The sequence below is a fragment of the Candoia aspera genome, chromosome 13 (genome assembly GCF_035149785.1).
Source record: "Candoia aspera isolate rCanAsp1 chromosome 13, rCanAsp1.hap2, whole genome shotgun sequence".
Lineage (NCBI taxonomy): Eukaryota > Metazoa > Chordata > Lepidosauria > Squamata > Boidae > Candoia > Candoia aspera.
In genome coordinates, this window is record NC_086165.1 from 20,470,706 (window position 1) to 20,494,301 (window position 23,596).

The window sequence follows — 23,596 nt, forward strand, 5'->3', positions numbered from 1 at the left end:
ATGGCACTTTGGATAATTTTTTTTTATTAACTCTGAAGGGTGGCACAGTGGCTTTAAGCACTGGATCAGGGAAAGTGCAGAAGGGCTCTTTATGCTGTGCTCTCGCTCTTCGCAGCGACTGCAGCTTGGATCTTCGCCTTCCCCTTTGCTGCCTTCTCCTCTCTGAGTTTGTGCTGTCAAAGAACAGAAAAGTGTTTAGTCATTTCTATTCCCTTAAAACGGGTGTCCCGAAATACGTTTCAGAAATTTCAAGCCGCTTACATTTTTAGCATGGCGCAGGATAGTGTCACGCCTCATGGTTTTGGTGTACGGGTTCAATTTGATCATGATTCTCAAATTCTTCAGTGGGTTCTTCTTAAGGACTCTACGACGAATCTTCTTCCTGCAGAACAGGTGGGTGCACAGGTCTATGAGCGCGAGCCTGGTGGACCACCTGGCGCGCATGAGGAACAGCTGCCAAAGACGGGGGCGGGGGGGAGGGGGCAGCATGCCGATAAAGCGTGCAACACAGACGTCTGTGTTCATGGGCACAAAAACAAACTTCTTGACCTCCGGAGGGCAACGGAAACTAATGCTTTAGATACGTACTTGGGTGGACGTAGGGCCTTCTGGATCTCCTGGCTCTTTAGGATCCTGCCAAGGTCAGTATTGGTCATCTTGTGCATTGGCAGACTGCAGTGAAAGACAAATTAGAACCCCAAGATACAATTAATTAATGCACGGTTCTTTCCAAAGCAGAGTGCATGCTGATGGATGCATATGCCATGATTACCATTTCCTATCAGAAGCAGTGGTGGAACAAGTATTTGGGGGGGGGGTGGGAGGAAGATTTAGTACTACAGCTCAAATACTTCCAGATGTGATCACCCAGAGCAGTGCTTCTCAACCTCAGAAACTTTTAAGATGGGTAGGCTTCAGCTCCTAGAATTCCCATGCCAGCATGGGAGTTGAAGTCCACCATCTTAAAGTTGCCGAGGTTGAGAAACACCGATCAAGGGTATGGCTCTGGCACTTCAGATACAAAAGCAAGCAGGGGCACCTGCACAGCACCTGTCAACTGCTTTGTGGAGTTGCCAACCATACTGAAGGGAGGCCTTCAAAGCTCAGGTACTGGAAGGCTCCCACTATACAGCTCTTCTGACAGGGATCCATCCACGCACTGGTAGTTAGACCTACAAACCAAAACGTCATTTCTGATCCCGATATGCAAAGCAACCCCACTTAAGGGACAAGATGCTGCTCAGTTTCCTTCAGCGCGCTGATCCCAGCACCATAAAGCGACCAGCAAGGTGCACAATGACTGAAGTGGGATGCGTCCCCGTTCAAATAGCCCCTTGAGTGATCTATTAGTGCTTTCAACACTCCAGCTTGCAAGGCTAGAAATGAGGCTAAAGCAGACTTACTTGTAGCTACTTTTCAGGGTGGCAGGCTTGCGCCAAGTGCCGTACAAGTCATCCAACTTGCGGAAAGCACTTTCAGTCCAAATACAGAAACGTCCCACGTGGCCACCAGGAGCAAGTCTCAAAAGGTTCAACTTGTTCACATTGAGAAGAGTAATGCCTATTAGGTAAGAGAATATGACGTGCGTTTTTATGTAAGGAATACTCACAAGTTCTCTTAATGAGAAAGTTATCTTCTTAATTTCAATTTACGGTGTCTAGAAAGTAAATGCATCTCTAATGAAACCCACCACCTGATACTTAAGTCAGAACTTCCACCAAATCACATGTTTTCAGAAACACGGACCAATGAAGTGGAATATCATCATTCAGGGCCCTCCTCCTGACTACCACCTTATCATACATCTTGGGAGGTAACTGAAGGGTACCTGGAATATTCCTGAATGCTTTTATGATGCCATTGTCTTCACTATAGACGATGCAAGGCCCCCTGCGCTGGATGCGACGGCGGTTCCTCATTTTACCCTTGCCTGCCCGCATACGCTGAGAGGCATAGACCTGGACAGAAACACGTGTGTAAAAATCCAAATTCACCACCACTTACAGGACCAACAGACGTGGTACCCGGCAATTCAGAATTTCACCATCGTCACTGTTTATCTGAAACACGGACCAGTGAAAAATTCATCATATGCAAAGGCAATGGTGATTATCATGCATGCTCATTTTTCAGTATCTCTCTGGCATTAATCATATACATTTGTACTAAATGCCAAGCTCTTTAAAGTTGGTGAATTCTAGTAATGAACTGGTCAGCAGAGATTTTCAAGCCAAATACAGTCACCTATCCATCAGTCAGCAACACTTCTGCTTTGTCATTGATGATCAACTCACCTTTTTGATATCATTCCAAGCTTTCAGCTTCTTAAGTAGTAGAACGGCTTCCTTTGTTTTTTTGTAGCCTTCAACTTTGTCTTCAACTACCAGAGGAAGTTCTGGAATCTCTTCGATGCGGTGACCTGAAATAGGATAGCAAAAGCATCGTTGAGTTTGGGGTTGGTGAATGAAGTCTAAATCCTAACATTCCAACTTTCCTTTACACAAAATACTCACTGAATTGCCTGTGATGATTACTCAGAAACTGATGACACAAAATGAAGGGCCTACAAGGTGGCAGGCAGGAGTCACTGCAACCATAGTACACTTGCAACGAAGGCATTGCACTGGCTTCCAATATGTGTCTGGGTACATTCAAAGACTTACTGAGTGACCTAGATTACTCCAAGATGATCTCCATGTAGAATAAGCCTGTTCCATGCACTCATCCTGGCTGGGGATGCTTTATATCTTCCCCACCCCTATGCTGAGAGGGATAAGGGCATGGAAACAAGCTTTATTTTTCTGGTGACCACTGGCTTTTAAAATAACCTCTCCCTAAAGGTTCATTTGCCACCTACACTAACACAACTCCTAAGTGTGTTCCTGAAGTGTTTTTATACAGTTATTATACTGGAGTTCATACCTGTGCTTGTTATGTTTATTTTTAAATTACTGTGTTTTTTTTAAATAATTGCTGCATGTCATTACTGTGTTATTTTTAAGTTTTGTGGTTTTATCTACTGTGAACTACCAGGAGTTGCTCTGGTTACAAGTACATTTATACAAATGCAGTAAGTAAAATATTTGGAACCCTTTCCTAGATACTATTTCACAGGTACAGTTCAGTTACATTAATCCTTCAGAGCAAGGGCATTACGGAAAGACACTTGCCTTTAGACATGACTAGAGCTGGAAGGGCGGAAGCCGCCAGAGCAGAGCAGATGGCATAGCGCTTCTGAGTGATGTTCACCCTGCGGTGCCAGCGTCGCCAAGTCTTGGTTGGGGCAAACATGCGACCTCCACGACACATCTATTTATCAGGCGTAAAGGATGGAACTATATTTTTATTGCAGGGAGGCCCTCTTCCACCTTGCTCAGAGTTAGAGGATCATCAATCATCTGCACCAGCCTGATGACAGCAGGCAACTGTCACTGAATACAGAGTAAGACGCAAATTACAACATCATTGCAAGTAAGGGACCTCTCTTCTCGTAACCAAAACAAGGCAAGAAATCGGTGTCCAGGTTTCCTATAATGCTCGAAGGACTTTAAGCGAATCGCAAATCGGACTATTGACAAACGTCTTGAATCATAATATCAAAGTTCAAAAGCTGTCTACAGTACATGGGTGCTAATTAAATCAAGTAATCTGCTCAATAAAGGATACATTGCCAAAAGCACCCTGGCCAGATCGATGAGTTCCGCCCCCACGAACCCTTGGGATACGAGCAACTGCTCTCCCAGTACCCCAGGATTCAGCACTGGTCTGGTGCCCTGGGGGGAAAAAAGAAGGAAATTGCACAGCACTGAGTGTAGATTTTAGATATTTCTCTGCAGATTTAAGTGCCAACACCACATTTCTACTAATAAAAGCAACCTTTTTCCAACAGGCCTCTGGAAACAAACAACTGCCTGTTGCTTCCTAATGGATCAATAATGGATCAATAATGAATTTTACTGATTTTCTGAAAGTTGTTACAATTGTTTTTGTTTTTTAGAATTCTATCTGTATATTATCTAGAGATGTATGGTAGCAGTGGTACTGAAATACTGGAAACACAAAGAGCAAAATTTCACCATTCTGTGAATAGTACTAAAAGGCTTTCTGCTGTGACTTTCAAACACAGAAAGTCAGGAGGAGCTGAATGCTCCTAAATCCCAAACTAAATCAACACATCCATGATGCTTGTTTTTTTTTTCCTTTGTGTAACGTCTGAAGAAAGTGTTGTATGTTTCAAAGTACATTACTGCATATTTCAAATTGTGTATCATCCCTGCCTGGGATGTGTTAAGTACCATCAATTTCAATACTGAACAGCACTGAAACATCACCCATGCCCATCTTTCAAGCTTTACAGAACCCGATCGTTCTGCATCTTACCTGCAAGTTCACTGACAGCATAGGGCTGCCTGCTGTTCTTCCGCAAATTGGTGTGAACAAAGTTTACGATATCTGGGCGAATGGGAGCCTTGAAGACAGCAGGCATGGTGACATTTTTACCTGATACCTCTCCCTTTTCGGAGTACACCGATACTAATGGCCGAGTACAAGCCTGGACAGGGAAGAGACACATCAGTACAATTCAACTCATTCTGCTGATGCTCAATAACTATACAGCTATTGCTCAGTCTTAAAGAGTCTTCAGTTCAACGGCAACAGTATGCAGACAGCAGGCAACTGTCCCTGAACACCGGATAAGACGCAAATTACAACATCACAGCAATACGTGTGTAATTGTATAGGGTCCTGCACACCTATGCCCAATATGCTACAACATATTGAAACAAATGCATGTGGCTAATCTTTGGCTTTAATGTTAGACTTGAAGTATACTGCCTCTCAACATGGAGGTTCGATTTGGCTCAGCACTTTGGATTTTTTTTGGAGGGTCATCTAACATTGTTAAGCTAATGCCCCTTGAGCAGCTGAAACACCAAGATAAAAATGGGAGAGCTGCTGGGTTGAGCCTCATTTCTGTCACAAGCTTACCTCCCCCTCAATCCTTGGGCAAGCCACTCAGCCTTGTCACCATACTAATTTGCTTCACAGGGCCCCTAAGTGAATTTGAGCCCCTTACAATCATTTCCAGGAATGATGTTCCTATTATTTCTGTCAAGATTATAAAACTGTAATTGTCCTGCATGGTGCTGCACAAGACTTGTGCTTTAATGCGGTCAGCAGAACTATGCTTCTGTTATCCTATTATTGTTGCTATTATTAGATCATAGCAATAAATGTGTAATTGTATAGGGTAGCACACACCTGCACTCGACATGCCACTACAAGGCGCTGAAATGAACGCACGTGGCTAATTTTTGGCTTTAATGTTAGACTTTAAGCATAACTGCCTCTCAATATGGAGGTTCAATTTGGCTCAGCATTTGGATTTTTGGGGGGGGGAAGTCATCTAACATTGTTAAGCCGCTGCCCCTTGAGCAGCTGAAAACCCTTGTTACCACCCCGAGTCGCTGAATTGCTTCACAATTTGCTTCGTGAGGCCCATAAGTGAATTTCAGACCCTTAGAACTACTTCCAAGACGGATGGTTTTACTTATTGCTGTCAAGATAACGAAATAACAACTGTCCAGCGCACAGCGCCGCAGCAAGACCGGCGCTTTAACGTGGCCAGCATTGTTGTTGTTGTTATTGGCACAGCAATCGCTGATTACTCGCCACGGTGCGTGGCGCTCCGCCCGCTCTCCGTGGGCCTCCGAGAGCCGGCTCTCCCCCGCGACGCGAGGGCCGGGCCTCCGCCTCGGCCTCCACGCGGCAGCTGCTCCTCCATTACTTCAAGATGGCGCCTGCCCGGCCAGCCTCCTGCCTGCCTTCCCGGCCGCCTCCCTCCCCGCGCTTCCCAGGAGGCGCCCCTTCGCTCCCCGCTTGTCAGCCGAGGCGTCCCGGACTGCGCCGCCGTCGCCTCCCGCGGCTCCCCCCACCCCGGCAGCTCCCCGCCTCACCATGATGGGCGCCTCACGAACCGCTGAGGAGCCCCCGCGCGGCGCCCGGCTCCGTCTCAGCCCCGGCCGGAAAAGGAAGGGCCCATCGCCACCCTAGACTTTTGCCGCTTGCACGCACGGCCCCGCCCCCTACGGGCGGGGTAGGCTCCCCTCAGCTGGCAGCTCGCCCGCGCCTTCTTCGCCTTCCATTCTAATGTCCTCGTCTGGCGAAAACGAGGGAAAAAACCTTTTCCACCTGCACTCTCCGCTTGCAGTCGCCGCACGAGGCCTCGGGATTATGTTCTTGGGCGAGTCTCTCTTTGGCGGAGGGATTCTCCGGAGGTCTGGCGAGGATGGAAAGTAGTTCTGGCGCGCAGTCCGAGTGAGAGGCAGCGACTGCGCATGCGTGAGGAGTGCGGCTGGCTGCCCGTCGGTCCCTGAGACGGCGCGGCTGCGATGGCTTCTCGGCGGCGGCAGGAGGAGATCCTCCGCCTCCACAGCTTCCTCCTGCAGTAAGTGGACCCGTCGTCCCCCTTTGGTCTTGGAACAGTTAAAAAAAAATTAGGGTCTTAGTTCTCCTCTTTATCCTCACAACAACCCTGTGAGGTAGGCTGAACGGTAGCGCATAAGGGATGCTTTATAAAAATACAAGGAAAAATGAAACACCAGGAGTGAGCCTTCATAGCCGAGTAATAAAAGGAGGATTATTATAATCCTTATTTAGTTTATTTTTATTCTCTTGCTCCTGAAGTCTGCCGTTTCCTTCAAGTAACTGCATTCAAGTTTCTGCTGGGGCTCCTCTGCCTCATATAAAGAATCAAAGGCCCCCCACCAAGTAACCTGAAATTAACCAGAGTATTATTTATTTACTTATTTTGCAATTTTTACAACCCATCCTGTTCCTGGGCAGGGGTTGCTGTTTCGTGGCTTAACTCTGAGTGAAGATTTGAACCCAGGCTCTGTCCTGTCAAAGCCGGGCACGGACACACCGGAGTGAGACGGAATTCGTGTTGGCTTTCAGTGGAAGACGAAGGCCCTGGCGGTCTTCTCTCCAGCTCTCAGTAACGTTGATACGCAAACGCCATTCGACTGATTGATTGAAAATATCTCTGTCCTGATTTTTCAGGTGTACAATGCAGCGGAGAGGACCACGTGCAAACACAGAGCCTCATGTGGGTGCAGAGGTTCTCTGTGCTGCCAGGTTTATTTATTTATTCATTCATTTATTCATTCAAATTTTATTACCACCCATCTCCCCCAAAAGAGGGACTCTGGGCGGCTTACAATAAAATCAAGCTACAACGATAAATGTTAAAATCCCATAAAAATCAAGCACGTTACAAATATAAAATGCAATAAATAAATATCAATGCTGTTTTTAACGTGCCAGAAGAGAACGATATTCAGTACCCATTTGGAAAGTGGGGGTTGAGTGTGAGTTTCTGGTCACTTATAAATACAGGTAGTCCTCGCTTAACAACCGTTTAGTGACAGTTCGGACTTAGGATGGTGCAGGGAAAACCGACTTACAACCGGTCCTTACATTTATGACTGTCTCAGTGTCCCCTGCAGTCACATGATCACAATTTGGGCGCTTGGCAACTGGTTCTCATTTATGACCGTCGCATCATGATCACATGATCGCCATTTTTGACCTTCCTGGCTGGCTTCTGGCAAACAAAATCAATGGGGAACTATGTGATTCACTTAACACCCACAGTGATTTGCTTAACAACTGCAAAAAAAAAGGTCAAAAAATCGGGTTGAGTTTTCTTAATGACCGCTTTGCTTAGCAACTGAAATTCCGGTTCCAATTGTGGTAATTAAGCGAGGACTACCTGTTTGTTCAGTCAGATTTTAATTGAAGATGTTCGTCTTGTTTCTGGGGTCATTTTACATCACCTGTATTCACAATGATTAAATAAATAATAAATAAATAATAAATTAATACCTTGAAAGTAACTGTATTAAACTCTGTAATTAACTGTGTAATTAATTGCATTTGATTATTGAATTAAATCAAATCCAGTTAATTTCCCATCTTCTCTTAGTTCTTTTGCTTCTAGGTTTACCCATTTTGGGAATGCCCCCTCCCAGCACAGTCCATTAAGTTCAAATTCAACTGTTGCTCTGAAAAATTTACTATACACCTTGGCAAAACTGTCTAGGAATAGGAATGGAATGGAATACTTGATTGGCCAAGTATGATTAGACATACAAGGAATTTGACGTTGGTGGAAGAGCTCTCAAGATATTTACATAACATCAAAAATAAACAATAGTAAAGTAATAATGTTATTTACTAAAACTGTACAATCAGGAAAGAAAAAAATTGAAATAATACTACAGCTATTAACTAACACACTCATCTTTAAAGGGAGAACTAAGGGACAGTATACTGCATCTGTTGTCTAACACATAAAGGTTTACAGTGTAAGCAATTAAAGAAAATACACAGGCCAAATATGCATCCTAAAAGTTTTGAATGAATGAAAACTTAGTTGATCTTGGTTGATCTAAAAAAAAAGGTAAGTGGCATTAGTCTTGGCTTGTACTTGGATGGGAGACCACGAAGAAATCCTAGGGCAGTAGGTAGACTGGGAAGTTGTATAAACACCTCAGAAGTCAGTGGCAAAGCCAGCTGGTGACCTTGGGCCAGCCCTAGGAAGAAAGCAGAAGCAAGCCACTTCCCAAAGTCTTGCCAAGAAAACTGCAGGAACTAGTCCAGACAGTCACCAGGAGTCAACACGGACTCGAAGGCACCCCAGAAAAACCCTCTTTCTATACTTTCAACAGAACGAGCTGCCAGAACATAAAGGCACCCTTGAATTGATCTTGGTGCCTTGGTGATTAAAGTCTTCAGCAGGAATGCATTCTGCCAACTCCTTTTAAGAAAGATGTGGATCAGACTTAGGTTTTCAGCCTTACGAAGTCCAGTAAAGGATCAGATTCAGGTGGTCTCATCCAATATACATTTCAGAAGCCCCAGAGATGTGGAAAGCTATATGATACAGCAAAAACTAGCCAAATCTAATCTGTTTATCTGTACAGTAGTTTACAAAATGCATTTTGAATATTGGCTAGAACCTGTGTAGGTGAAGGTGAAAGGTCCCCTGCGCAAGCACCGAGTCATGTCTGACCCTCTGGGCGGATGCCGCTTTTGCGATGTTTTCTTGGCAGACTATAGTGGGGTGGTTTGCCATTGCCATTGCCATCCCCAGTTCTCATTTAATGACTGCCTTGTTTAGCAACCGCAGTTACAACAATGTTGAAAAAGTAACTTTACAACTTTATGACGTTCACAGGTCTGCAAAGCAAAGGAAAGCTGAAGTAAGATCGTAAGCACAGGAGCAATTTCACTTAGCGACCACTTTGCTTAATGACTGATTTGCTGGTCCCGGTTGTGGTCACTAAATGAGGACTACCTGTATAAACTGAGAGCTTTGACAGGAATAGCTTTTTCTTTTCTTCTGTGCACACATAGTTACCATTTTGCATATAGTTACCAAATACATTGGTATTTAGGCAAGAGAGTGGTCTAGAGTTGTCTGGTGTTTTTCCCTGTGTAATAAGCAGGAAAGAGATGGATGAAATGTTCTTACTTTGTTTAAGATTGCTTCATGGTAAATTGACTTTAAGACTAAACATTAGCACATGTACATAGGTATGGCTCGTGCCAAACAGCATTTTAGCAATGTTTACATTCTTAAAATTCTACAAGGATTAGTTGTTTCATTTTGCTTTTGACATCTGTTCCCAGCATTCAGAAAAATAAGTAAATCATTATTTATATTTCAGAGCATCTGAGGAAAGAAAGCAGAATAATAGCTCAGGACCTTTTACTTTCGAGGTATGTTTCAAACATCTTATTAAAATGGTGTGCACTTAAGGGTAGAGAAGTTTAGAAGTGCTAAGGTTTAAGATAATTTAATATTAGATGCAGATGCTAGAAGGGGAAAACATATAATGCTGAATTTGGTGAATGAAGTTTGATTTATTTTTACTTTTTAAATCTGAGAAATGTTCCTGCTTGTTGTAAGGATAAATTTGGAGAGGAAGTGCTTTGTATGTACTCCAGGAAGAAATATAGGATATAAGTATAATAAATAATAAAAATGACAAGTCACTTTATAGATATATTGTATAATTCAAAATGCAGATTTGGACGGTTGGTGCAATTAATTTGAATAACTTCCATGTAAAAAAAAGTATAGATTTTTTTCCCTTTTCTCTATACTTTGGTTTGTGTTACTTTGATACAGCTTTACTGTTGCTTTCCTTAAATAAGTTTATTTTGCTAGGAAAAGACTACTAGTAAGTCCTGGAGTCTGCTGCAAAGCATGACTGCAAAGGTATACATGTATCAACAGTAAGACTCTTATGCTGTTCAGTGGAAAAGCACTTTAATTACTTATTTACAGCCTTTATCCTCTGTCATCACTGAGGGATCCCAGACCATAGAGAGTTACTGCAAAATCATGTCTGAAATTCTGACATCTGCTACTCTCAAGTGGGATGGTCCTGCCTAGGAAAGGATGAGCATTAATGTCAATTGCTATAAATACGCCTTCCATGCTTTCAATGCATAAGTATATTGTGCTGTATGTCAAATTATTTTTAAATGTGGACAGAGAAAAGTACTATGGAAACAGCTTCCTTCTTTTGCCAGACTGATCTGCGAGTCCATTTGATCGATGAAGGCAATACAAATCCCTTAGAAAAACTCTGGGACCGAAGTGGGGTTTTTTTTGTTGTGGAGAAAATGGTAAGTTGGCTACTGTTATTTCAATATGTTCCGCCTTTTTGAAACTTACCATTTTCCTAGCACAGCTGCTTCCTTTTGTAGCAGCCATATGAAGAAGCCAGTAGATTGGAAGAAAGGCAGAATGGTGAATCTTCAGCTTCTGAGGTTTTCCCAGAAGAGAATTTATCAGCATCTCCTCTAACCCTTTCAAGAGCAAGGTGTGCATGCTTGTTTGTGTTTATTTTAATCTTTATCCTTTAGAATATGCACTCTTCCTAGAGCAAAAAGTAAATTTTACTGCCTGACAGAGCAGCTATAATTTAATGTATGTTAGTTTCTACAAAATGATAACAACTTTTAATATTTGAATGAGTATAAATGTACCTTTAATTCCTCAAAGAAGGACAATTATAAAATTCCCTTTGTGTGTGTGTGTATAATACACATTTACATACCCAAGGTAATTAGCATTACCTTCCTTTTTTAATTAATGTGAGCTGTTTTGGGAGACAAAAAAGTGAAGGTAAAAAACCCCATAACAAATACTACTTAATTAGTAATCTGATACTCTGAAATAATGTCTTTTCACCGTTGATAGGCAGCTGATTTCTTTCTACACAATGTCTCAAAATCCAAACATGAAACATTTACAAATAAACGATGCAGCACAGCTTCCTCCACTTTGGGTGCGATGTGATCCCACTGACCCAGAACAAACTATTTGGCTTGGAGCTGAACCTTTGAGAAACGGAAATAATCTTACGGGGATCAGGCTTCATACGGTTACTTGCAATGGTAAGGTTTTGGCCTTTGGTGGGGGGTTCCATCAGATGTTGCCAATGTGTGGAAGAAATGGAACAATCTATTTTAAAATTTGCAGTCTTTAGGGTATGCATTTCTTCTTAAGTGAAACATGTTTTAGCGAATTGATTGAGACTGAATGTGTAATTTTTGAAGATACTGTATGGGCTGAAGCTGCATGCAACAGGACTGGTTATTTAGAGTAGTCTCTGGAAATACCTCTTTAATTTTGGGGATACATTTTCTCCCTGCTACTTCAAACATACAGGTTAATTGAGGTATATTACTAGTCGCTAATTAAAATTTTTGATGCAGTATTCTGCTACTACATTTTTAACTGCTGATAGCAATAAGGGAATGATAGATTGATATTAGAGGATTTTTTAAAAAATGAAATCAAAGCTTGAGAGCAAATTTTTTTTATCTCATTTTTATCAAGTTTTTGGTAACTAGGTAACCCTCATTTAATTCAGTTTGTTTTCCTAGGTCCTCTGTCAAATAATAATTATTCTATAGGCTTGGAAGAACTGAAAGAAAGTCACAGAATGAGACATCATGCTTCAGATGTAGGTTTATCTTGATTTTTATTCACAACTGAATATATATTGAAATTTTTAAAAATTAAACAAGCCCCAGAGCTGAAAACTTTCTAGGTTTAATATATATTGTTTTATTACATAGTGTAATAACTCTGTGTTTAATATGTACTGGATCATTATATACTGAACTCAAAGGCCTTTGATTTCAATGGAACTTACAAGGAGTTTTTATAATTGTAGTCTTAATCTGATTTTAGGGTCATTTATAAAATGTGATGTTTTCTTAGCTACGGTCATTCAGAATAGCTGGCTGCAGCTGTAAATGCTCTTGTGTTTTAGTTGATAATAACAGGCTTTGCCCGTTATGAATTCCTTGAAGCCACTTCACCAGACTCCTTGTCTCAGGAGGATTCCCTTATTCCACTGGAGAGAAATATATATGCGGATTTTGCTTGGGATGGGGTAAAAATGATGCTGCAGAGACCTCCACTTTCCTCTGCTGCTCTGCTGGTAAGGAAATCAATAGTTTTAATATTATCATAATAACAGATGCTGAAATGTTGCTGCTAATTTAGTAACCTTTTAATTGTGAATAGCGTAAAGGAGGAAGTGTGCCTAGCATCTGAATGCAAAGCATCCTAATTTCAAAACAGGCAATTCCAGAAATAATGAATATAAGTAAATGATTTATTCTTCGTAGGCTTAATAAGGATCCATTATATATGAATCATTTTAATTCTGTAAGCTGCCTGGAGTTACTGTGAGTGAGCTGGGCAGCCATTTAAATTTATTTGATTGATTGATTGATTGATTGATTAATGGTTTTATTTTTTAAACTTCCAGACCCTCCAAATGGCATCTGGGAGCCCCCTGAGTTCTGTGTATGAGCCAAACAGAGAATTGCAGTTCCTCCTTGTGAGTATTGTGGTGTCATTTCCCATTCAGAGAATAATGCTTAGCTGTGTAAGAGCAAGGGGGGATCGCATGGTTTTAAGCAACTGTCCTCTTTGAAATGGAATCAAGATAGTATTGCTAAATAGACTTTAAATGAATGTTTTTAAGTGTTAACACTTAAAAGTCCTGATAATATCAGTAGCATTTTTTATTGTGTGTGTGTGCGTGTGCACACGTGTGTATGTGACAAATTCTACTGAAGAGCAGCCTCCCTTAATTGGATAGGTCTTACTTCTGAGGCAGCAGCCTGTATTAGACAGCCGTGCATCACTTGTGTGTTGTATATACTGTATCAAGACCTGGCTTTAGACTTGTTTGTTTTTGGATGGTGGTGGTAGAGTTTGGCCGAACGCTTGAAGAATGCACTAACCGAGTGGCCGAAGGCCCTGAGGAAAAAGTCTGCCGTTGACCTAGTACAGAAACTTTTGAAAGGTAATGCTAAGCATTTTGGAAATACTTCCCTTGAGGTCTTAACTGAAATATGTGTAATGGCTGAGTTTGCATTGGACACACTGCACACTTAGTTTGTTGAGTAAAATACAGCGGCTGGATTCACACAGCACGTTAATTCCAAATGAAAGCAGCACATATGAGCCAATATGTGACATGGATGCAAGTGTGCCATGTCACCACTAATTGATATGTGCAGGAAATGTCCCTTCCAGTCAAAGTTGCATGAGAGCCAAGTGTGTTCCATTACATTAAAGCTGATGGCCACAGTATGTAGCTTTCTCTTCTTTTTTCCTTTAGATTTAAAGGATGAAGTAGATGGACTGAAGTCACCAAATGAAGATGATACTGAGGTAATTGGTAAGATAGTGAGCAGAAAAATACTTTCTCAGAATTCTAGATTGACATCATATTTTACCTTGGATACAAATTGAAGACTCTTGTTTGTTTCATTACTGAAGCTTTGAATGAGTTTTCCCTCCAACTTGAATGGAAAAATCAACAAATATCTTTTGGGAAATGTATTTCCAAGTTTAATACAGGTAGTCGTTTAGCGACTGCTTCGTGCAGTGACCGTTCACAGTTATGATGGTGATGAAAAAGTAATTTCGCGACCAGTCCTCACATTTACAACCTCCTCAGGTCTGTAAAGCAAATCATAAGCAGATCATAAGCGCAGTCATGGTTTCACTTAGCGACTGCTTTTCTTAATGACCAAGTTGCTGGTTCCAATTGTGGTTACTAAATGAGGACTACCTGTAGCTGCTTCTTTGAGAATATAAGGAGTGCATCCATTTTCTTAGGCGCTTAAGCTTGTTAAGTTTCTTTGCTACTTTTTCCTAGTGGTGTGATGGTCTGTGGGAAAGACCTGGGGAGACGGGGCCAAGAGACGCAGCCAAGGGAGCGGTCAGATAAGAGAGAGCTGAGCCCGCAGCTGGATAGTGGGCGGGGCAGGAGGCTCGGAAGGGACCCTCCCTGGTTTCTCCGGCTGTAAAGGAGATCACGGGGCGGGGGGGAGGATTGTACTTTCAGACTTGCAGGATTCTGTCAATGTAGCTTTACAATAAGGTAGAATTAGCTCCCCTGGTTGTGATTCCCGTCTGGATTATCCCACAAGGCCGACATCAGTTTTGCAAGTTGGAAAGGTAATGTGGAGGAGCATTGTACTTCTTGCCACCTTGATAGCTTTTCTTTATGCACATTGTTAATTTGTTGTTTTGAACCTTTTAAAACTCTATTTCTAGTTTTCTTAATGTAGAGATGTGGTTGTGAAGTTATTTTGAGCTGTGACATTTAAATAACTAAAAAGATTGTAAATCCAGTTTCATTTTGAAATAACTATTTTTCCTTTTGTTGAATCTCCAGGATAACACTGCTACAGTTATTGATTCCATGAAAATGCTTTTTAGTCAGCGCAGAGACTTTGATTTCCTTGAACTGCTGTGGTGTAATATATGGAGAAGTATGTATATTTCTAGGCTCTGCCTCCCAGACCTTTAGAGACGTTCACCCTGTAGTGGGTGAAGGATTTTTATTAATTCACTTGGTCTCGGTTATGCTGTTGTTTTATTTAACACTGGACTTTTTCCACCCTAAGATGTTGCTTCATATGAGGAACTGGTGAAGTGTTTTTCATTGGTAATGAGAGCCCTTCAGCATGGGGAATTGCAGACATGGGTAAGTAGGAGTAATGAAGCTGGAATCCAGACAAACCGTCCTGTACTTAACCTAACAAGGGCAAGGTTAGGAGAAAGAGGTAGGCAGACCCAGGTCAAAACCTCAGCTGAATGCAGTTAGTATAAGAGGGTCTTGTGCATTTAATAGTTTGTCCTTCTATCCCATTGGGAAGTTGCGAATTACCTTGTTGGACAGGTAGTTCCCCCTCTAGTGGCAGAGAGGCCCTGGTGATTCTGGATGCCCTCCTAGGCCCACTGGCCAACCTGTCAGCAGGGCTTTCCCACGTTGCTTTGAGGAAGCCAAAGGTGATTGGGGCACCCCTGGCATCCCACTTCGTATCCACACACACAACACACCAAAAGAACATTAAGTTGTGATAGTTTTAGGGAGAACAGATTAAAAGTCCAGCTGCTCAGGAATAGAATAATACAAAGGTGGGAGGGGACTTAAATGGAGAAAATCTGGCAGCACATTAAGCGCATTCATGGACCGTTGTCTGACATTTGCAGTTTTAGCAGGTGAGCAGAATGGTTTTAATGGCTGGTTCCTCTTCCACTGAGGTGAAGTGGTATCAGAGACCTCCAGGAGGCCTCTGCATCTTCTTCCCTTGGCAGATCAGCTGGACAGGTTGCTGATTCCTCACTGCAAGCAATTCAGGGTAGGATTTGTGGGGGAGGGAGCAGGAACCCTGAGGTTCTTCCCAGCGGGGCATCAGGGCCTTATAAAGAGCGATGCCTCAGGATTGCGTAGCGGCTGAGATGCTGGGATGGGCCGAAGGACCCCATCCTTTGCCATGGAACCTGATTGCCATCTTTCAGTCCAGCCCACCACGAAGGGATGACGCTGGGATAAGAGCCTTTATGCTCGTAATATTATTAAGTAACAAACACGTAATAGTAAGTGAAAATCACTTTGCACCTTCCTGGGTATTAGAAGTTAAATTATTTCTGAACACTAAAAACATAATGCTGAGTCGCTTATCTAAATTTACCGAGTCTCAACCACAAAGACCTGCCATAGTAATTGAACTCGGCCAACACCAGACAGAGCAGCATGTCCTGTGGATGTTTATTTTTCAAGAAACAAGAAATATGGTATAAATTAGGGGCTCCCTGATTGGGATTGCTTGAGAGGGGTTTCTGGCCGCTAAAAGCAAACAGGGTGCTGCTTTTGCTCCTTTCTCAACATGTCTAGGAAAAAGGAACACCCATCCTCAAATCTTTCTCACCAATATTAGGCTGAGCACTTCATAGATTTCCAATCCCTTGGACTTCTCTTGCCAGAGTGGCAGCCTGGTATGGCACAACAGTATAATGTGGTTTTGTTAATTTGGGCTTAGGTTCATTTCTGTTTAAAAACTCCAGATTTATTCCCCGAACCATAGTTAAACAAAAGGTGGCTTGGCAGGATATATCAATCCAGTTGAATAATCTTACCTGGCCAAAAGTGTGTGCCTTCATTGCTAGAAATAATGTCAGGGCCCGTACTAGGAAGAGGAAAAGGTGCTTAGTTTGTTTTCCTTTTTCTTCCTGCTGACTTGTACAGCAGAGGTGTCTACAGGGAGGTGCCTTAAAAAGCCAAGATGGCAGCCACAGCCACGTGATTATAGCCCCTCCTGTAGAGGTCTTTTTAAATTGGTGTCTTGCATTTCCCCAGACAGTAATCCCTCCTTCGCTCTTTCAGGCTCTACATTTCAGATGTTTAACCCTGGTTTAATCTCTGTCTGGTGTACAAGGGAGTCTCTCAAATGTGCTGCTTTCACTTTCTGATTCTCTTCCAAATTGATAAGAGCTTGAGCATGGGAGTTTGCTATTCCTGGGAATGACTGTTGGTAAATATATTTCGGTTGAATGGTGGGGTTACAGGAGGCTTATTTTGCACTCTTAAAATGTGTAATTTGTGTAGCCTTTGAGATTTATTTAAAATTATTTTGAGACGTTTTTGGGTACATACTGTATTTATAGAGCAGGAGGACATAAGTAAAATATACGCTATCCCTGCAGATTCATCAAGAAAGCAACAGCTTACTGAGCAAATTGATAAAGCAATCTTACCATGGAAAGATGGAGACAGTTTCTCTTGATGGAGATTCTCTTGTGCAAATGCTTCTAGAAATCGGCGTGGATAAAATGAAGAGAGATTATATCAGCTATTTTGTGGGTATGTTGTGGCCCATCTATCTTAATTTTGGGTAGTTGTGTCCAAATGATTTATCTTTCTCCATGTAAAAATCAGATATTAGCATCTTGTCAACTAATAACATTGGTGGGCAAATTACTTATCAGATGTCAGACTGTATTGATTTAATTTACAAGCTAACAAGTAGTGGCTTCTTCTGAGCAAATTGGATTATCTGACATGGCCGGATCCCTGTCCCACAGTCATTTTTCCCTGCAAACTTCTGAACCGTGGAAGGTAAAACTCTTGGGCTGTCTCCTAGTTCCAGTTTCTATTTCAGTTTTTCAGATGGCCTCAGTAGAGCGAACATGGAGGCAAATCTCATTCTATCTAGCTTCCCATTTTCTAAATTTTTAATAAATCAAGGCTGTCCTTGCAGCTTTTTACATTTATCTTTTATGAAATTGTGATACGAACTATATTTGTGTTTCAGGCAAAGAGTTTGCAATACGCACTCATTTGGTAAGTCATATTCCCCACATCCCAAATAATATTATACCTGAGAGTTGAATGGCAACAAATGTCTTCAGTGTGAAGGGTGCTGGGGAGATTCTTGCTGATTTTCTGCAGCTGAGGCTGTGTCTACGTAATAGTTATTTAAACAGTACCTAGGAAGGTACGCATTTGTTTATGATCAGGGACGCTGTCGATAGCTCCTGACGCTTGTTCTCCGTTACCTCTTTCAAAGGACTATTTCATGTCTACTTCAGTAGATCTGCAGGAACAGGTTCATCGTATTCAGAAGCTGCACCATATGTTGGAAATTGTGGACAACTGTGTAGATCTTCTCAAACTAGAACACAAGAACCTCATCATTTTGACACAGTAATTGCTTGCCAGCAACTTTCTTAAAGAGCAGGAATGAGAGGGTTCCCTTGAATAAATGTGATGTTTGGGGTAGTTTTGCTTCCGGTAGTTGTGCAAGAAGTGTGCAGCTTCTGCACTTCTTTCTGCTTTGGGAAAAGGAGGACTAAAAGAATATTTACAGCAGTATGGGGAAGACACATGAATTGATAGTGTATTATTTCGAGCCTTTAGGAGTGGCATTATTTTGAGCCTTGATTTTCAATTCCTGTCTAAAAACAAGTCAAGACCTGGGGAAGAAGCTTTAGTTTTCCTATTATATCCCCTAAAGTCACAGCACAGCCTTTTTTGAAGAGAGAGTTCTCCCTGATGTGCTACTTAAAGACCATCTCCAAGAAGTACTGGGTGGGGAATATACTTTGAAATTGAAAGTCTGAATCTCAGATCCATTTTCTGCACGTGTCTAAAGCTCAAAACAGCCCCTGAAAATGAAGCCTTTCAAGTTCAAAAGACTTCTGGAATTGTCAGGACAAACATTTCAAGACTTGCACATCCCTATTTCTTACCAAAGTGAAAATTTAATCTGATCAAATAGAAAATATATTCGTTGTGACTGGAAAGTGATCATATATGTATATTTAATTTGATTTAATATAAATACATAAAATGAAACCAGCTTTAATTTTTGACCTAGCTCTGCCCGCTGGTTTTGATCTGCTTACTCTTGGGCTCATACAGGATTCATTGGGGTAAGTTCTCAGCTTGGGTGCAGTTAGTGTCTTTTGCTTCTTTCTATTCAGTTCAGTTCAAGTGTCTTCTCCTTCCTGGAGGCTGAGAACCACGAGTCCCCACTGTGCTCGCTTCTGTGCCAGATTTGCACATTCTTCATAATATATACAGTATCTATCTAAATTGTTATATTATTTATCATATTAAATATAAATATTATGCACAGTGTTGTATATTTTGAACAGAAATCTGAAGGTGCCCCTGGCTTTGGTTTACACTGTAGTCTATATAGATTCTGTGATATTTCTTCTAAGAAATAATGGTGCTGTAAAAATACTTATCTTTTTGTAGATCCTGTATCAACTACTATAAAGAAAACCCCCTAAATGAAAAGCATGCATTTCAGCTCCCAGTCAGGACAAGTTTGGTGAAGCAATTTTACCAAAAGTAAGTAAGTCTCTAGGGATTTAGAGGCCATCCATGAATTGGCACAGAAGCATAATAAATGGCATAGAAGCTTCCTCATTAGGCAAACATGGGCAGTACTTGAAACTCTGGCTTTGAGGAAAGATGTCATTTGCAATGTCCCGTAGGGCTTTGAAGGTGACAACCAGCACCACCACCTTTTTTTTTTTTTAAGAATAATGAAATATTTTACTAAAATGTAAGATTTACAGAAGATTTTCCAGACAAACCATACAAAATGATCACAAGCTTTTTCTTGAAAGGAAGATTTTTACACTTGACAGTAGAATCACAATATTATTAGCGAATGGATGTTTAATATTCCCATTTTTGTTCAAACAGCCAAGCTTGTCCAGCTAGCTACCAAGACCTCTTCCCTTTTTTTTGTTTTCACATAATGGACAGAATCTTAGAAAACTCTACAGAAGAAAAACCCAGACAACCAGCACCCTGGATTACCCTCAGAAGCTAACAGACTGCCAGTGCAGCTCCCGTTATAGTGGGGTGGATGGACAAACCTCAGTGCCCTAGCTGAAGTTTCCAGATGGTCTTCCAGGGCTGTCCCACTTAGAACATATTTCGGTAATCCAGCCGTGACGAGACTCCGAGTAAAGTCACCTGATCGAGGAAAGGCCACAGCTGGTGTACAAGGTTGAGGAGTCCAGGTGCCCTCGTGGCCCCAGCCTCCATGTGCTGCTCAAGTAGGATTCAGATAGAATCCAGGAGTTCCCCAAGGGGTGGGCTGGTTCCTTCTGTTGAAGCGCTCCCATCTTCAGAGTCAATGATGAATCTTTGGACTCAAGTTGGCATCCAGATCCAAGCTACTCTGTTTTGGTAGGATTCAGTCCTTCCCCCTATTCAGACCCTAACAGTCTCCAGGTAGCTAGTGAGGACTTCCCATGTCTCCTGCCCAGCCTACTTGGGAGATACCATTAGCATATTGGTGATGCCTCACCCTGTCCTAGTGAATTACCTTTTGCTGTGATTTCATGTGGATGTTAAATAGTAATGGGGAGAGGACTGAGCCCTGCAGAATGGGGTGGTCGAGGGCTTGACCTCTCCCACTCGCCACAGCTGACTGGAACCAGCCACTCAGGAAGGAGGAGAACCACTGAAGAACAGTGCTCCCCGTTCCCAACCTTCGTTGTCAGTACAGGACCATAGCATTCTTCTTTATTCTTGTCTAGCATGTGGCTACCAGATCTGGGCCACAGAACTGGTGGCACCAATGGCTGGTTGGGTTGTTTTGCAGCCCAGATGTAGGAGCTTGATCTAGCACCATTCTGATGGTGGTGCTTCTATTTATGCCCCACAAAATGAATTTTCTCACCATTCCTATTCAGTCTTTTCAGGCAACTGAGCCCAGATGCTGAACTAGAGAGTCTTTGAGTTCCAAGCTGTAATTCCAGAGAACTGCTGTAGACATCATTCTCTTTGGTTGGGGCTCTGGCCTCCCAGCTTTCCTTTGGTAGCTACCGTATGAGATTTGGCTACCTGCAGGAGGCTCTTAGGCTATGCCACGGAGCTTTCTGGATATACGCACCTCTTTAATACTGTTAATTCTTACAACCTACTTTTTTCAGTGCTCACCCCCAGATATGGAGAGTGGAAATCAGCAGTGGGCAAGGAGCAAAAAAGGTGAAAACAGTATGGCAGTATAGCACCGCCCCTCCAGCTGAACACATGCACCCGACCAATGGGGGTGAGGAACTTTTACAGTTTGAAGTACAGAATGGCATTTGCTTTTGCATTTCATTTCTTACAGCTGGCGTTGTAATTGCCGGTTTCAAAACTCCTTCACTCATGTATTAGCAGATGGGTTGGTGACATGTGGCATGTAGGAAATCTTTTGTGGGGTTCTGTTTATTCCCTGGCTTCTTATCTATGGGAAGAAGACCTTTTCATTTGTTTTGTGTGTTCTGGTCCAACAGGTGGTACCCATGTATAATCGCACTTCCTGTGTATGAGAAGAATGCCCCTGTTTTGTTTTCCTCTTGGTTAAAATAATTAGAACTCATGGCTGACCTTCTGTCCTATCTTCTTTTTTATGTTTGGGGAAGTTAATTTCCAACATGAATGAATTCTGGCTTTCTTGTTTTGCGTAGTTTAAATTGGTTTCTTAGCTGAGAGACTCCAAATCTGGGGAGCGGGGGCTGTATTTCCCAGTAGAAACCCCAATTATGTCAGTAAAGTTTCCCTGTAACCACAAAGGAGCCCTCATGGATGAGTCTTCCATCGAAGGCTGTTAAAACACTTTGTTTTGAGACCCCCCCCCCGCCCCATTTTGTTACCATTGTCTTTCGTCTTGCAGATTCACTGGATGATACCGAAACCTGTGGCAACAAAGAGGAGAAGCATTTTATCACTCTTTCTGAGAGCTCTCAGGTGGACTTCATCTAAATATATGCAACTCTGATCTTTTTATTGACCCAGAAAGAGTTTTGTTATAGTTCTTACTGCATGGGTTGAAATGCTTTACCTGAGGACATGTTTAAGGCAAAAGTGCATTTTAGCGTAGAGCAGAATCTTTTGCTGGAGGATCACCTATTTCTTTTCTCTAAATGTGATGCAGCATCTATAGCAGACTTTCCCAATCCTGTGCCGTCCAGGATTACTTGACTACGATGGGTGTTATTTCCAACTAACGAATGCTTTGGCCACTCTGGAGGACCCAAGGGTGGGGGAAACCATCCTATTCTACATCAGGATTGTTTTTACCCATAGTATGTTAGGTCAGGATTGGGGAAGCTGTGGAGCATCTGTAGGAAAGTGGGAACAGGTTAGGAGATGATGATTGACTGGCAGTAAAAATGAAATTATCTGTGGGCATACCTGAGTTCCAAAGATCTCAGTACTTTGTTTTTGTAGCCCTGTTAAAAAAAGTGTCGTGTTGGTTTTTGAACTAACCTGAAATCAACAAATTCCTGACCCAGGATCTTGGAAAGACCTTTCTTCCTAACAAATGCTCCAGGAGAAGGTGGCCTTCCTGCCAAATTATCCAGTTCAGAATTCAGACTGATGGAGTTCTGGATTGAATAATTTGTGGAGCTTTGCACTTTAGAAATCATTTCAGAAGCCTGTCTCAGAGTTGGAATACAGGCATCTTTACCCATTCTCTTGAGAAAGGAAAACTGAAATGCGTCATCCCAACAGTTATGATGCCATCAAACTAACTTACCTTATTGTTGGTTGAAGAATTTGATTAGGATGAAGCTTGCAACTCTGGCCATCTGTTTCTTTTTAGATATTACTTTTAAATATTTCATTTATATTCAGCTTTTGTTGACTTTGAGAACAGATTTGGATTGCACAAGACAAGATAGAGATCTACCAGAGAAAGACTGCTACATATGGTCATGCAACGTCCTGGTTCAGAAAAGAGCTTATAAGTTCTTTCTCTAATTCTGCTGGGACTGCTCCCCCCCACCCCCATGTATATTGTTGAATTCCATGAAGGACAGCGTATTAATGTAAAATAAATATCATCTGTTATACAGTTTAAACACTTAGTACTGAATTAATGGATCCAATATTGATTGAAAAGTTGGGCTAGCCATGAGATGCATGGAAAAGTGACCTACACCTGCAAATGGGGATGTTTTGCTAGTGGTCCCTTCCATTGTTCCAAGCCTCGGGGTCTTCTCCATTTATTTCTGCTTTCATGTTCTCTGTTCAGAACACTTAAGCTTTAATATTAGTGCTTCGAGGAAGCAGTCTGGTTTTACGTCATCTAGTAGGGAACAATTTGCTCTTTTTGGACTCCAAGGTATTCTCAACTATTTTCTGCAGCGCCACAATTCAGAAGCATCGACGTTTTTTCATTCACCATTCCTGATGGTGAGGTTGTGCAAAATGTTCTGTGCACAGAACAGGCAGTTCCAGGTGGTTCTGTGTCTGGACCCGAAACATACCTGTTCCTAGGCTGGGGAGAAAGGGAAGAGAGAAGGTCACCTGAGGGAGGAGTGCGTGGCAACAGGTCAAGAGAAGCAAAGGAAAGAAAGGGACGGGAGGACCAACATTTTCTACGAAATATTACATATGCAAACTGTTCTATGCATGGAATAGCAAGCTCCAGGCCTGGACCAAAATGTGTGTGTTAGGAAGAAAGTTTTGGAGTGGGAGCGAGAGGGGCAAAAGGACAAGGACAGTGGCAGTCACTAAGGGGAGGTGGGGAAGATTGGTGGGCAGGCTGGTCTACAGGCCACACCAAGGAGGAGCAGAGGGGATGGAAAAAGCCCACCAGCCTTGACCTGTTCACTCCAAGAGACCCTCCAGATTTTGGCTGAGCCAAATCCTGGAGCAATGAAAATGTTTCATGT

General features: G+C 42.2%; 3 protein-coding genes and 3 non-coding genes across 6 annotated transcripts in view; 2 read left to right on the forward strand and 4 right to left on the reverse strand.

Moving 5' to 3' along the window:
* Positions 1-23,596, forward strand: part of MAP2K1 (mitogen-activated protein kinase kinase 1) — a 356,791-nt gene that overhangs the window by 45,126 nt on the left and 288,069 nt on the right. The gene's annotated exons all lie outside the window — the stretch shown is intronic.
* Positions 8-6,062, reverse strand: RPL4 (ribosomal protein L4). Its single transcript, XM_063313938.1, has 10 exons — positions 5,958-6,062; positions 4,381-4,552; positions 3,667-3,773; positions 3,171-3,309; positions 2,295-2,419; positions 1,829-1,958; positions 1,404-1,560; positions 589-672; positions 262-382; positions 8-173 (listed from the first exon to the last, which is right to left on the reverse strand). Exons 1-10 carry the CDS (start codon positions 5,958-5,960, stop codon positions 90-92), a joined length of 1,122 nt encoding a protein of 373 aa, XP_063170008.1. The 5' UTR covers positions 5,961-6,062; the 3' UTR covers positions 8-89.
* On the reverse strand, positions 1,702-1,773 carry LOC134505048 (small nucleolar RNA SNORD18). The gene has a single exon (XR_010068703.1). It is a non-coding gene; the product is annotated as a small nucleolar RNA SNORD18 (small nucleolar RNA).
* Positions 3,371-3,470, reverse strand: LOC134505049 (small nucleolar RNA SNORD16). Its single transcript, XR_010068704.1, has one exon. It is a non-coding gene; the product is annotated as a small nucleolar RNA SNORD16 (small nucleolar RNA).
* LOC134505050 (small nucleolar RNA SNORD16) lies at positions 4,622-4,722 on the reverse strand. The gene has a single exon (XR_010068705.1). It is a non-coding gene; the product is annotated as a small nucleolar RNA SNORD16 (small nucleolar RNA).
* ZWILCH (zwilch kinetochore protein) lies at positions 6,360-22,571 on the forward strand. The gene is made up of 18 exons (XM_063314070.1): positions 6,360-6,448; positions 9,735-9,786; positions 10,606-10,701; positions 10,783-10,898; positions 11,279-11,475; positions 11,968-12,047; positions 12,360-12,530; positions 12,864-12,935; positions 13,313-13,406; positions 13,725-13,777; positions 14,790-14,886; positions 15,022-15,101; positions 17,105-17,261; positions 17,713-17,741; positions 17,968-18,104; positions 19,164-19,259; positions 20,861-20,979; positions 21,589-22,571. The coding sequence occupies exons 1-18, from the start codon at positions 6,393-6,395 to the stop codon at positions 21,675-21,677; spliced, it is 1,791 nt and encodes a 596-aa protein (XP_063170140.1). The 5' UTR covers positions 6,360-6,392; the 3' UTR covers positions 21,678-22,571.

Coding starts and splice junctions, on each gene's coding strand:
- ZWILCH (XM_063314070.1), top strand. CDS start 6,393: ATGGCTTCTCGGCGGCGGCAGGAGGAGATCCTCCGCCTCCACAGCTTC. Junction 12,936..13,312: donor GAGAATTGCAGTTCCTCCTT/GTGAGTATTGTG, acceptor TGGTGGTGGTAG/AGTTTGGCCGAACGCTTGAA. Junction 14,887..15,021: donor GTGGTGTAATATATGGAGAA/GTATGTATATTT, acceptor TTCCACCCTAAG/ATGTTGCTTCATATGAGGAA.
- RPL4 (XM_063313938.1), bottom strand. Junction 3,774..4,380: donor TGCTGTCAGTGAACTTGCAG/GTAAGATGCAGA, acceptor TTTTCCCCCCAG/GGCACCAGACCAGTGCTGAA. Junction 1,959..2,294: donor CTTGGAATGATATCAAAAAG/GTGAGTTGATCA, acceptor GTTTCTGTCCAG/GTCTATGCCTCTCAGCGTAT.